The sequence below is a fragment of the Coregonus lavaretus genome (genome assembly GCF_964263955.1).
Source record: "Coregonus lavaretus genome assembly, chromosome: 15".
Taxonomy (NCBI): Eukaryota; Metazoa; Chordata; class Actinopteri; order Salmoniformes; family Salmonidae; genus Coregonus; species Coregonus lavaretus.
This window is the reverse complement of record NC_140002.1, coordinates 20,779,371-20,793,699: the sequence shown is the minus strand read 5'-3', so window position 1 is coordinate 20,793,699 and position 14,329 is coordinate 20,779,371. Positions and strand designations below refer to the sequence as shown.

At 45.9% G+C, this 14,329-nt stretch overlaps 1 protein-coding gene across 1 annotated transcript in view; it reads left to right on the top strand.

Annotated features, from left to right (window-relative positions):
• LOC311143214 (uncharacterized protein) overlaps nucleotides 1-14,329 on the top strand; it is a 77,495-nt gene that overhangs the window by 39,022 nt on the left and 24,144 nt on the right. Inside the window, exons 4-7 of the mRNA XM_084179015.1 lie at nucleotides 1,457-4,883; nucleotides 5,002-5,046; nucleotides 8,152-8,267; nucleotides 12,852-13,011. Coding sequence (XP_084035141.1) covers nucleotides 1,457-4,883; nucleotides 5,002-5,046; nucleotides 8,152-8,267; nucleotides 12,852-13,011 — 3,748 coding nt within the window. The remainder of the gene's footprint in view (nucleotides 1-1,456; nucleotides 4,884-5,001; nucleotides 5,047-8,151; nucleotides 8,268-12,851; nucleotides 13,012-14,329) is intronic.

The following is a 14,329-nucleotide window of genomic DNA, read 5'->3' as shown; positions in this document are numbered from 1 at the left end:
CTCGCATTGATGTGCGATCCTGGATGAGCTGCACTACCTGAGCCACTTGTGTGGGTTGTAGACTCCGTCTCATGCTACCACTAGAGTGAAAGCACCGCCAGCATTCAAAAGTGACCAAAACATCAGCCAGGAAGCATAGGAACTGAGAAGTGGTCTGTGGTCACCACCTGCAGAACCACATCTTTATTGGGGGTGTCTTGCTAATTGCCTATAATTTCCACCTGTTGTCAATTCCATTTGCACAACAGCATGTGACATTTATTGTCAATCAGTGTTGCTTCCTAAGTGGACAGTTTGATTTCACAGAAGTGTGATTGACTTGGAGTTACATTGTGTTGTTTAAGTGTTCCCTTTATTTTTTTGAGCAGTGTATATTTTTAAGAATAACTGATGGTGATGAATAGAGCTACAAGGAAATATCTATCTATAAATAACGCTACTTGTATTCGAACTGGCTGCAATGGGGTTTCTTATTTTCATTATGTGCAAGGACCCACTGAAGTGTTTTATTGTGACAAGATGACAAGATGTCTTTTGGGGTATAAACCTATTTTTTAGTTGCGGGGTAACGTCATGAAAACATGGTGCAAATCAACCAAAATAACCCCCTTATACCATCACCTCATGACTCTGACTGACTCATCCAATAAGGTGAATTCTTAAACTGAATACCCGCCTGCTGTTTTGTGCTCTTTTCAACCTTAAAATGCTACCAGCTTTATTTAGATGAATGACATTGATTACAGAGTTAATCTTAGATACATTTTTATTAACAGAACCACTGGCATCAGCACTCTTCATTACTAATTTACTCTGTTGAGGTACCTGCATTTATCACCCCTGTAGTTTGTTTCTCTCACACATACACAGGCTACAATCAATAAACAAACCAAAGTCAATCGCCAACGTTGGTGTGTCAGTTGAACACAAGGTGGGTGGGTTGGGGTGAGGATGAAGGAAAGTTGCTGTGAGCTGCTTTGTACTAACAGAGGGTGCAGGAGGTCATTGTAATGGCTGTAATTATTTGATGTGTGTTTCCAGGCAGGAGGCTAATTGAAAACACTGTGCACCATTGTGTTTGGAAGGTAACAGCCTTGAAAAAGTAATTTTCCTCCTGAACACCATTATCTTTTTTGAAGCATTGTACTGTTTGATTTCTCATCAAGCCCTTTGAAGGATTAAGATGGGGGGAGGTGAGGGGAAAGGAAAGGGTGCTGGTTGTGGGGTGTCAAAGCTGGTAGATCTATGCATTGCCCTGGGGCGTCTTTGTCCAGTAGCTGTGGATGAATATTTGATGAGGAAGTTCTTGAACTGCTGTATGAGTGGCTGCTTTTTACACAACACTGCTTATATGTGTATGAATCACCTAACCCCCCTCTCCTCACCCAAAGAAGCACTGAGGGAATATGTGTGTCCTTGGCTGTATTCTTATTCACCTTGTCTCTCTGTGTATTAGGATCAGAGCCTTGGAGGAGACGCAGGCGAAAGGCCACAGGGGAGGATGCCGAGAGGGCGAAGCAGCGGCAGACAGCAGCCCGTTGAGCGAAGTTGAGGCGGCGGTGGACGAGCATCAGCGGCGTCTGGCCCTGGCCTGTCCGCCTGTGGTGACGTACGGGACATACCGTGGCCAGAGGGACAAACGCAGGATGAGGCGGAGGCACCAGTTGCAGGTAGAATGCCCCACCTCAGGTGTGGAGGGCAGCCCCTTGGGTGGGGTGACACCCTCCACTTTAGAACTTGCCATTTCAAAGCAGAGGGACATTCAGACTGTATCGACCAATCAGATTGGAGCTCCAACCTCAGAAACCAATGAGCGAGGAGCTTGGACTTCCGAAACAGACTCCGCTGTTTTGGGTCCAACTGGACCTGAGTCTAGTCACATTCCACTAACAACACATACAGCAGAAAGGGCTGGGAGTCAAAGTGCCTTCCCTTTACTCGGAGAGACAGACCTGGCTACTGTAGGAGGCCAGGCCAACGATTCTCTCTCTGGGGTTGGATCCGTCACAGGCCCCCCTCCTGCACCCACAGAGGACTCTGCTGATGCCGGGACTAGTACAGCAGTCAGTGAGACCCACAGTGTAGAGCAGAGCCCACGGGATAAAATTACTCATACGGAGATGGCCAGCGAGGACACTGACAGGGACACAGACGGGGACAGAGACACAGGGCTGAGTGAGCAGACAGAAACCTTATCTGCACACTGTTTTCAGACTGGGTCACCTTCATTTGCTGCTGCTGCTGCTGCTGCGTGGCCAGGCGCCGGGGGGACTGCACAGCACACACATCTGCCTGCCGCTGTTTCCGATGGAGATGGAGGCCAGCTGGCTCCGCATCCCATTTCACCTTCTGCCTTGCTTTTATCAGCGACCGAAAGCCAGGGACTCATGCCAGCAACCAGGCACTCAGATTCTGGTGATGCACTGAATTCAGGCCCTGGTGCTGGACTGCACTGCTTTGAGTCAGGGAAGGAGGAGGGGGACGTTGGTCCTCCAGACGATCTGTTTGAGGAGGCCCTTCATTTGGAGTCTAAAATGATGGTGGATAACATTCTGATTAATGCTCTAGCGGCCCTGGAGAAAATCGAATCCTCTGAGTTGGAGGAGGGTAAAGTGATCCAGAAGGCCAGTGAGGAGACTTACCTGGTCCTACCCGTAGGCAGAGAGGAGGAGGAGGAGGGTGTGGATCGGTCCTTCGAGCCAGATAAGCTGGAGGAGGTAGGGCCTTCAGAGACAGGGGATGACAGACACCCATCAGCCATCCCGGCAGAACAGACTCTCTCATTAAACCCCAACCCTCTGGCGGAGGGCCCCAGGTCCACCCCCTCCTCGGGGTACGAGTCTATCGCAGGCTCGGACACTGACATCAGGAGCAGCCCTGGGCCGGCCTGTGAGAGCAGTGCCCCAACCATCGGTGTCTCAGACCACAGGCAGGGAGAACACTGTGCCGAGGGGACCCAAGGCACTGGTCACCAGCTACTTATCAAAGGTCAACGGCTAATGGATGCTAAAGCTAATGAGCAGCCGCAAGGGGAAGAGGATTCCCAGCTAAATGATCCTATTGAATCTGTATACAGTGGCGATAAGCACCAGAGAGATGTGTTGCCTCTCTTGGGCGGTGGAGTGTCCTTAGAGAAACCAGGTCTCTATGGTGATGACGGAGATATTATTCAAGTAATGAGAGCGAGTCATGAGTATGAGTCTGTCTCAGGGAAAACTAATGAAAACAAAGATCAAGTGCTCGGCACTTTAGGGGACAATGGTTGTAACGAGGTGCTAGGCGTTAAAGGAACACAGGTCGGAGACGGCGCAGTCCACGTAGCCAAAGATGATATCGAAAGCAATAGACATAGTCCTAAACAAGACTGTAATGCTCAATATGGTCATGTTTCTGTGTCCAATACCTCGGAAAGTCCCAATAAGCTCAACAGCACTCTGAATGACAATACTTACCTGAGAAACCAAACAGCATTTCCTGAGCCTGATCTGCTTAGGAAAAGTTCCAAATATGAAGCTAAGGGCAATTCTGAGGCAGACCTCATGTCAGTCAGACCAAAACACACCCACAACTCACTAGAACCATCTCAAGTCAGACATGCTATAAGTCAGAAGCCTATTGCCTGTATAACTCTTTATGATGAAGGCCAAGAGAACGGTCCTGAAATAACATTGAAAGTTCCTCAGACTGAGACCAATGGGCTGAATGACATCCCGGTCAGTGGGGATCAAAGCTTAGTACTGGTTGAGACTTACTTAGCCTCTGTGTTCTCAGAGGGCTCTGACTCTGGGGGTGAAGAAGATGAGGCTGACAGCAGACCAACAGGCACCATCAGCGTGCACCCCTCTTTTTCAAGGAGACTTCCCAAGGACCTGAGCACCTCAGAGGGCCTTGTGTCTAATTCAGCCCCTGACTCCAGTAACGAGGACAGGCCACAGTGGAGCTCGGTGAGCGCGTATCGATGCGACGTCTCTCAGCAGCAGCAGAGTCAGGACTCAGAGACACCGGGACACAGTGGTGCAGGTTCAGCAGCAGCAGCTGTGGCAGGGTTTCACCAGGACCTGGGCATCAGGCTAGCTGGGCTCCATACTACAGGAGGCCGGAGAGCCCCAGGCCTGGAACCTCTCCTCCCCGTCCCCCAGCTTGCCTTCCACGACATGGAGACGAGTGGTTTCTCCATCATCGACGAGGAGGAGGAGACGGATGCGGTGTTCGTCAATGACACAGGCCCCATGCTGAGCCCCACGGCGCGGCGGGTCAAGGCCTACCCTTTCTCCCTGTCTCCCATCGTGGAGGAGGACAGTCTTCGTGGCGAGGAGGTGGCGGAGGGGGGCCTGTCGCAGGAGGACAGGGGCCTCATGGTGCCCCCAGCCACAGAGGAGCTGAGGAGTCTGAGTGGAGGTGTGGGGATGGAGCAGGTAGCCTCATCCTCCTCCTTGTCCATCCTGTCCCTGCTGCAGTCAGTCAGCGAGCGCCTGCAGTCCAGCGGCTACTCCGACACAGACGCAGGCTCAGAGGAGCCCTCCACCCCTCCTCTACGGCGCCCCCTATGGGACTTTTTCAACAGGGGCCAGGCGGAGGCTGAGGAGGGGGATGGCCAGGGAATGGATGGAGACCAAAGCAGCAAGCAGGAGGGCCCAAGCTCTCTGACACTTCCTACTGATTTATTCACTATGGGACCTCGAGATGGGGATCCAACGAAGGACGTGAAGAATCTTTCCACCCCTCGGATTACAATCCAAAAGCCTGCAGATTCACCCATGTATCAGTATTTGAAATCAGTGCAGCCAGTGTTGCCAGAGCCTGACAATGACAACAGTAAACATCATGCCAAACTCGTTCCGTGCCTCAGTGATAACAACTGTTCATCAACAGCAACTGACATGGTAAGTTCAACAGCAACTGACATTTTTATTCAATAATATTATATTAAAAGCTAGTTATGCAGCCTGACATTTAGAACTAATATATGTTAATATTTGACCCCTGTTGATATCATTTCAGGGGGGAAATTGGAGTTATGGGAAGGTCATCCCAAGGCCTACGCTGGTGAGATCACATGTATTACATGAGTCCTCTACTTTCTCACTGTCGTGCTAATTTCTGATCTCATCTTAATGACTGTCTTAATGTTTTAGGCAGTCTGCCTCCTAATTGCTGTGCTGCTGAATAGATTGGAGATGCCAGACTGCCTTTGAGCTGGACAGAACATTTCTCTTTCATTAGTTAATGATACCTCAGGCTGCAGAAAGTAGGGCAGCAACTCATCTTTTCAGTTGAATCTCTTCCTAAGGCCTGTCATAAATGGAGATGAGATTGCGATTATGCAACAGCCTATTAATTGTTGTAAAAGGCTATCTCATCTGCTGTCGAGGGCTGTAGTTTCTCAGAATCTGTACAGAGGAGTGTGGATCTCTTCTAAAGCACTATAATGATAGTCTACAGCCTTGAGAGCTGAATGCAACAGTGAGTCAGGAACTTGGAGCACAATCACATTAATATTCCTGTGGTCTAGCACTGTATATGTCAATTGTTTTATCCAAACCAAGCAAATCAGGAATGGGTTTTTCCTACAAACAACTTGTATGCGGTTTTACATAGATTATGAAGCTTATAGGCTCACAACACAGGCAGTGAACAAAGCACTGAGTGCCAGGGGTTTTGTCTGCATTGTTGTTTCACACAATCACTAATGGAATTGCTTTGCAACCGCACAACCACGGTTTTCTGTTCTATTAGCCGCGTTGAAAAAGTATTTGTTATCAAGGAGGAAACAAAGGGAGCAAAGCAGCAAAACTATCAAGACTTGGAATTAAAGCAGTATGAAAGCAGGCAGAGTCTCGTAGGCTGTTAGGAGTGAAAAAATATGAAAAAACACAGGGTGTTAATTATAGAAGAGGCTGTGCTCTATAATGACTGCTTGGGGCATCTTGTGGGCTGGTTAGGGGATTAACGACACCCTTCCCTCCTCCTTGGCCCCCCCTCCTCTCTCCCTTTCTGTCATCAGAAATGTGTTGGGGGCCTCAGGCATAGTCACTCAGCACCAATGTTACCTCATATTTCTTGGGGTATTGAGCAAATTTCAGGTCTGCTGAGCGCAAACTTGGACGTTGTGAAAATTCTGTGCAACTTCCGGTGCCCGTTTACTGTGAACACTGAGGCTGTACCCGCTTGAAGTTCTAGTTTTAACAGTGGCAAAGTAGGCAACTGTGGCTATTTGATCATAATCTAAGCCTACCAGAGTGGGCTACCATTAAAAGACAATGGAGAAAATGCATCCCATAACATTTTAACATGGAAATAGCAGTTATATTATTCAGCCTACAGTAGCAGCCAATGTGTGGTGTTCAATGTAGGCCTACATTCCATTAGTCTTTTTTTCCACTTGTCCTTCAGACAATGAGGTGACTGAAAATGTTGTTGTATTGTGTTTGATGCAAGAAACCACATTACAAAATAAAATTCATTATTATTCCCATACCATTATTAATGTAACAGAGATTCAGACAAAATGTATGCTACCCTCTGCTGTCTCAAAATACAACACTGCCCCTTTTAAAGACATAAATAAAAAATATAAAGTTCTTTACTTGACACATTTTTCAAAGATGGCTAGAAATGTACACGTTTTGTGCTCATGTAGGAAGCAATCACTCCCCCATTGCTGACCAGAAATGAGCTATAACTGGTCTAATGCAGCTACATGCAGCTCTCGCTTTGATCTCAAAACAAGCACATCTACTCGCGACCACTTGTGCCTGTCAATGCAATAGAATCCTACTCCGATGCGCTCTGCAAAATCTTTTACGTAGTTAGTTTTGCATACTAAGGGTGGATTTACTTTAGTAAAATATGTCTAGTGAGATCTATCGCTTTTCACCATCAGATTAGCAACTTTTCTGTTTACACTAACCTTGGATGTGATGTGTCCAAAGCCACATTCCTGCTTCATGTGTGAATGCAGCTATTAGCATACTGTAAATACCATAGTATATAGACAAACAAAATAAAGATACTGTAGTAATTCAAACCAGGGGTTGGAACCGGTTCAGGGAACAGAACCGAAAACCGGAAAATAACAAACATTTTCGAGGAACAGAATCAGAACCCGGGAACTGTTCGGGAACAGAACCGTTATTTTAAAAGCATGGAAACCGGTTAATAACGTTATTTTATGTTTCTGTTATTTTTTTCCAGTCCCACAAAAAATGCAACAAAGCACCTATGCAAAGCCCTCACTCTGTCACTCAGAAACTTCTTCCAGTGTCTGCCTGCCAACTGAACATCTTTGCCAGTGTGTGTGCGTGTGTAGGCTACCTGCCCCTCCCCCTCTGAAGCATAGTCTACTGTAGCCTACTGACATTACAAGCGTGATTCAGAAATTAGGGAGCAATATTTTTTATTAGAGAAGAATGGATTAACCTTTTCAGTGCTATTTAAGGATACTAGAGTTATCACGTTTCACATTGGATTTATTAATTAATTATTTAAAAATAATAATCTGATGCCGCTCTGCACATACAAGCTTGTTAGCTATCTAGCTAGCTAGCTCTGGTCCAACGTTAAGCCATCTCTCTGAAGTTGAAAGACATTCAAAGTTCCTTCATAAAATCCACTCCTCCGTAGGTATAATTATGAAGGCCTAATTCAGATAATGCATGTCATAACAAGATGCCCAGCGCTTCAAGCCATGCTGCCTCAATCCCAATTCCCAAAGTAGAGGGAAACGTTGATAGTGTTAACTAACAGGAAAGCCTCTAAATTGAGTGAAGGTCAATCTTGTTCTTCTTTGCGCGGGCTGGTATTTCTTCTGCACTGCAGTCCCGGGGGAGCTGCACATTGCTCAGCACCCTGCTCCATGCTGGAAACCCTTTTCCTCAGGCTTTTAAAACCTGACTGTTCACTCGCACCAAGCTTGCTGTAATAATATAATTATGAAAACAACACCCAACCACCACAGTTCAGCTGTCACACAAATATGATCTAACTTTGAAAAACATTGAATTATTGTATGGTTCCCATGTATTGAGTCAATAAATCAAATTCAGTTTAAAGATCATTTGCGGAGGTTGACTGTCAGACTGTATCTATTTTACCATATATTTAGCCTACATGTTGCTGTATGTTTCCTAATGACGTACTCTGTTTCTCCAGATGAGCATCTATGATGGTGTGACGTTCTCTGGGGAGATGCGGGAGATCCACAGAGACCAGGAGGACTCTGGGATGGTGTTTCCGCAGGGTGCCTCGGTGCGAGTCCTGGGAGGATGGTAAGAGGACCTTTAGAGCAAGTGGACTTCTTTTAAGGTTGCTTACTCCTTAAACAGAAGGGATGCTCTTTATGAGGTTATAGATCAGTCTTTGAATGACCAACAGTCTGGGCTTCCAGAAGTAGTTCTGTCGGATCAAGGCTTAGAGTTTGTTGAAGCAGGTAGCTGAAAATCTGTCAAACTTGTATTAAGTCCCCTGTAAAATAGCCCACCTGGATCAGAATGAGCCAGCCTTTCTGTAGCGTCATCCTCTGCTTTGGCCTTATACCCCTGTCTCATCCACTCCCTGCCTTACTCATGCACTCTCACGGAAGAAGGGCCTTATTACTGAACATGAGGCTTAGGACTTTTAGCTTATGTCAGAACAGAACATCTTGTTTGAGACTCCATAATGTTCCTTCCAACTGTGTTGGGGGGGGGGGTTAATCTCCTGGGCTGGCTGTGACAGACAGTAATTGGGTAACTCATCGCTGTTCGCTCCCATTAAAAAGGCCTGTCTGCTGATGAATCTGCCCTCGCCAGACCTTAATGTGTTACATTTTCCATCATAATGCCACAAGCTGCTCTCTGCCCCACTCACAGTGTGAGGTAGCACTATTAATCATAAGGATTACATAATAAACCACACAAACACTGCCATCACTGGGAATCAAGGCCTCGTCCAAGTTTGAGATCTTGAGTTCTTCTCCTTGGCGTCATCACTATTTGCTACTTAAAAAGTGAATGGGGATGTTATGAGCATTACAGATACTTTTTTTAAATTCTCAAAATAAGTATTATTATGTATTCAATCAATCAGCAGAATAAACAGCATTGGACAAATACTTTGTCAGCGCACGTCCATATCACATGATAATCTTTACATGCTTTTCAATAACATAAGGTACATACAGTGGGGAGAACAAGTATTTGATACACTGCCGACTTTGCAAGTTTTCCTACTTACAAAGCATGTAGAGGTCTGTAATTTTTACAAAAATCCAGAAAATCACATTGTATGATTTTTAAGTAATTAATTAGCATTTTATTGCATGACATAAGTATTTGATACATCAGAAAATCAGAACTTAATATTTGGTACAGAAACCTTTGTTTGCAATTACAGAGATCATACGTTTCCTGTAGGTCTTGACCAGGTTTGCACACACTGCAGCAGGGATTTTGGCCCACTCCTCCATACAGACCTTCTCCAGATCCTTTAGGTTTCGGGGCTGTCGCTGGGCAATACAGACTTTCAGCTCCCTCCAAAGATTTTCCATTGGGTTCAGGTCTGGAGACTGGCTAGGCCGCTCCAGGACCTTGAGATGCTTCTTACGGAGCCACTCCTTAGTTGCCCTGGCCGTGTGTTTCGGGTCGTTGTCATGCTGGAAGACCCAGCCACAACCCATCTTCAATGCTCTTACTGAGGGAAGGAGGTTGTTGGCCAAGATCTCGCGATACATGGCCCCATCCATCCTTCCCTCAATACGGTGCAGTCGTCCTGTCCCCTTTACAGAAAAGCATCCCCAAAGAATGATGTTTCCACCTCCATGCTTCACGGTTGGGATGGTGTTCTTGGGGTTGTACTCATCCTTCTTCTTCCTCCAAACACGGCGAGTGGAGTTTAGACCAAAAAGCTCTATTTTTGTCTCATCGGACCACATGACCTTCTCCCATTCCTCCTCTGGATCATCCAGATGGTCATTGGCAAACTTCAGACGGGCCTGGACATGCGCTGGCTTGAGCAGGGGGACCTTGCGTGCGCTGCAGGATTTTAATCCATGACGGCGTAGTGTGTTACTAATGGTTTTCTTTGAGACTGTGGTCCCAGCTCTCTTCAGGTCATTGACCAGGTCCTGCCGTGTAGTTCTGGGCTGATCCCTCACCTTCCTCATGATCATTGATGCCCCACGAGGTGAGATCTTGCATGGAGCCCCAGACCGAGGGTGATTGACCGTCATCTTGAACTTCTTCCATTTTCTAATAATTGCGCCAACAGTTATTGCCTTCTCACCAAGCTGCTTGCCTATTGTCCTGTAGCCCATCCCAGCCTTGTGCAGGTCTACAATTTTATCCCTGATGTCCTTACACAGCTCTCTGGTCTTGGCCATTGTGGAGAGGTTGGAGTCTGTTTGATTGAGTGTGTGGACAGGTGTCTTTTATATAGGTAACGAGTTCAAACAGGTGCAGTTAATACAGGTAATGAGTGGAGAACAGGAGGGCTTCTCAAAGAAAAACTAACAGGTCTGTGAGAGCCAGAATTCTTACTGGTTGGTAGGTGATCAAATACTTATATCATGCAATAGAATGCAAATTAATTACTTAAAAATCATACAATGTGATTTTCTGGATTTTTGTTTTAGATTCCGTCTCTCACAGTTGAAGTGTACCTATGATAAAAATTACAGACCTCTACATGCTTTGTAAGTAGGAAAACCTGCAAAATCGGCAGTGTATCAAATACTTGTTCTCCCCACTGTATATAGTACATGCACAGACCTATGAAGCAACAATTGATGCTACACTAGTAAAACAAAAAACAAGATGAATTAGAAAATAAACCCCAAATAAAACCCACCCTATCACACAGCTCCCATCTGAGTGACCCTTTTGATTGAACTCGTCATAGCAAGAGATCTTACACTTACAGCTGCATTTGACCACATTGTTAAGGTTCTTTCATTAGCACCATGAGAACGAGTAGTGGGCATTACAGATACTTAAATGTTTGGAGGGCCTAACTATAGATAGATTGAAATCTATACTATTTCTAAAGAATCTCTCATATATCAATGTACTATCAGCTTCATATCATCTTACTACTGCAGTTCGAAAAATATGTTGCTTTTATTTATATTTAATGATGAAAAAGCTAAAAAGTATTAATATATACTAGTCATAAGTTTAGTTGTTCATATTAATCTCATATAATGCTGCACTAGGTTTAACTAATGCACATGACAGTATGTCTCTGTGCCTCTCTGCCAGGGGCAAAGCAGGTTCACGTACAAAAGAGCCTGGTAGCTGTGTGGCTATGTTGTAACACTGCTCTCATATTTAATGGATACAGAATGAGAAATGTTCAGTCTTGCGAACATGTTCTGGCGCTGTGTGCTTTTTGTCAAATGACTCACTCAAGGGCAGGCTCGCTCGACTCTGCGCGGCAACGCTAGTGAAAGTTTGGTGCCTTACGCAATATCTCATGCTTTATGGATTGACCCACCTTCCATTTGTGTACTAGTGCGTTGGCTCAGCCCCCCTTTCAGAGCCCTAGACCTGTTGTATTATTTACACCAAACCAGCCTTCCCAAGCAAAAAGTGGGAAAAGCAAAGCAGCTTTCCAACAATTTGAGTAGGAGCTCTCTCCCCTGTCCACCAGAGGGGAGGAGAGAAAGGAAGTGAGTCACGTTGTAGCTGCATTGTTGTGTTTGTGTGTGTTCTCCTCCATCCAATTCTCAGGTTAACAGACCGACTTGGGTCGTATTGTTCCCTCTACGGTCCACAGTGAAGGACCACTTAGAGTTGTTCCCCAAACTAGTTTTGATTTGCAGTACAAGGGCTACTTTACAGGTTGACTTATTTAAGTTTGACAGGTTTTTGACAGACTACATTACTCAACAAATTCCTAGGCACTTCTGGACAACCAGAGTGTTGGTCATTCAACGTTTTTTGTATTCAGTTCAAGTTAATCAGTGAAGGCGTGAGCCACAAAAAGACTCTCCTACATGCTAATTATGAGGGATTTGACTTTCTCGGGAGATGTTTCCTCCCTCCTTGGGCCTCATCCCCAGCAGCCTATACTATTAGGCGATATTGATCTCTGTCTCTCATGGTGGATGTATAATCAGTGAAACCAGGCACTAAACCATTTAGGAGAGACCTGGCTGTCTGTCTGAGTCAATATAGACAGACTCTTACCGCTTCAAAGCAGTTCCTGACCATCCAGATAGATTATTTATGGGCTACTGGCGACACAAATACACACACACACACACACACACACACACACGATAGTGTTGTTTACACTGCACATATCACACCGCCCGTGTTATTTTCAGAATCTACAATATTTGTTGACTGTTGGCATGTTTATCCTCAGATAAAAGGCAGTATTCTGGCCAGGTCTCAGCAGGGATATTGAAGTATTGAAGCCCCCAACTGTGTGCTGTGGGCCTGTAGTTCAGGGGCATTAGTAAGCAGCTTTTAATATTTCAACAAAAAAAAACATTGGTGAGAGCCAGATTGATTTACATTACTGTCAGCACAGCGCTGTAATCTTCTCTTCAACATGTAACTTTAATCATCAACTGTTATAGTTCATGTGTTGGGTGTGTGTACTGGTAGGGGATGATTTTATTTTATACATTATTATTTATTTATATTCTGTCACCAAGGAATAGGGAAGGTGGGGCCTGGTTTCCATGGCAATGCCCTTGCTCTGTTTATGTGTGAGCTCTGTGCAGTCAGTTAGTTGGTGGCTGGCATCTCTTTTTGTGCTGAGTGGGTGAGAGAGAAAAAAAGAGAGAGAGGGAGAGCGAGAGAGTCTGTGTGTGAGAGGGACAGAGAGATGGAAGTGGGTGCTCACACAGTGTGTTTGTGTCGTAGCTGGCTGTTGTACCTGGAGCCGGGGTTCCGGGGCCCCGGGCTGCTGCTGGAGGAAGGGGAGACAGTACTGAGCCACCAACCAGGTCAGCAGCAGGCCAGCCAGGGGACAGAGGACAAGCCCACCGCAATCACCATCGGCTCCATCAGAAGACTAGTGAAGGTGGGCATATTTATTACCATGACATTACAGTGCCATGCGCCATTAGTGATTTCCCTCCAACATTTCTATTGGGAGACAATGGTTCAATTATTTAGACCTACCAATTTGCCTCAGGTCGCACTCTATAGGTTTCCGAGCTGGTCATGGGTGCACCTCAGCCACGCTCAGGGTCCTAAACGATATTATAACCGCAATCGATAATAGACAGTACTGTGCAGCCGTCTTCATCGACCTGGCCAAGGCTTTCGACTCTGTCAACCACCGCATTCTAATTGGCAGACTAAATAGCCTTGGTTTCTCAAATGACTGCCTCGCTTGGTTCACCAACTACTTCTCAGATGGAGTTCAATGTGTCAAATCGGAGGGCCTGTTGTCTGGACCTATGGCAGTCTCTATGGTGGTGCAACAGGGTTCAATTCTCGGGCCGACTCTTTTCTCTGTGTATATCAATGATGTCGCTCTTGCTGCTGGTGACTCTCAGATCCACCTCTACGCAGACGACACCATTTTGTATACATCTGGCCCTTCATTGGACACTGTGTTAACAAACTTCCAAACGAGCTTCAATGCCATACAACACTCCTTCCGTAGCCTCCAACTGCTCTTAAACACTAGTAAAACTAAATGCATGCTCTTCAATCGAATGCTGCTGGCACCCGCCCACCCGACTAGAATCACTACTCTCGGCGGGTCTGACCTAGAGTATGTGGACAACTACAAATACCTAGGTGTCTGGTTAGACTGTAAACTATCCTTCCAGACTCACATTAAGCATCTCCAATCCAAAGTTCAATCTAGAATCGACTTCCTATTTCGCAAACAAAGCCTCCTTCACTCATGCTGCCAAACATGCCCTCGTTAAACTGACTATCCTACCGATCCTTGACTTCGGCGATGTCGTTTACAAAATAGCCTCCAACACTCTACTCAGCAAATTGGATGTAGTCTATCACAGTGCCATCCGTTTTGTCACCAAAGCCACATATACTACCCACTACTGTGACCTGTACGCTCTTGTTGGCTGGTCCTCACTACATATTCGTCGCCAAACCCACTGGCTCCAGGTCATCTATAAATCACTGCTAGGCAAATCCCTGCCTTATCTTAGCTCATTGGTCACCATAGCAACACCCACCCGTAGTATGCGCTCCAGCAGGTATATCTCACTGGTCATCCCCAAAGCCAACACCTCCTTTGGCCGCCATTCCTTCCAGTTCTCTGCTGCCAATGACTGGAACGAACTGCAAAAATCTCTGAAGCTGGAGACTCTTATCTCCCTCACTAACTTTAAGCATCAGTTGTCAGAGCACCTTACCAA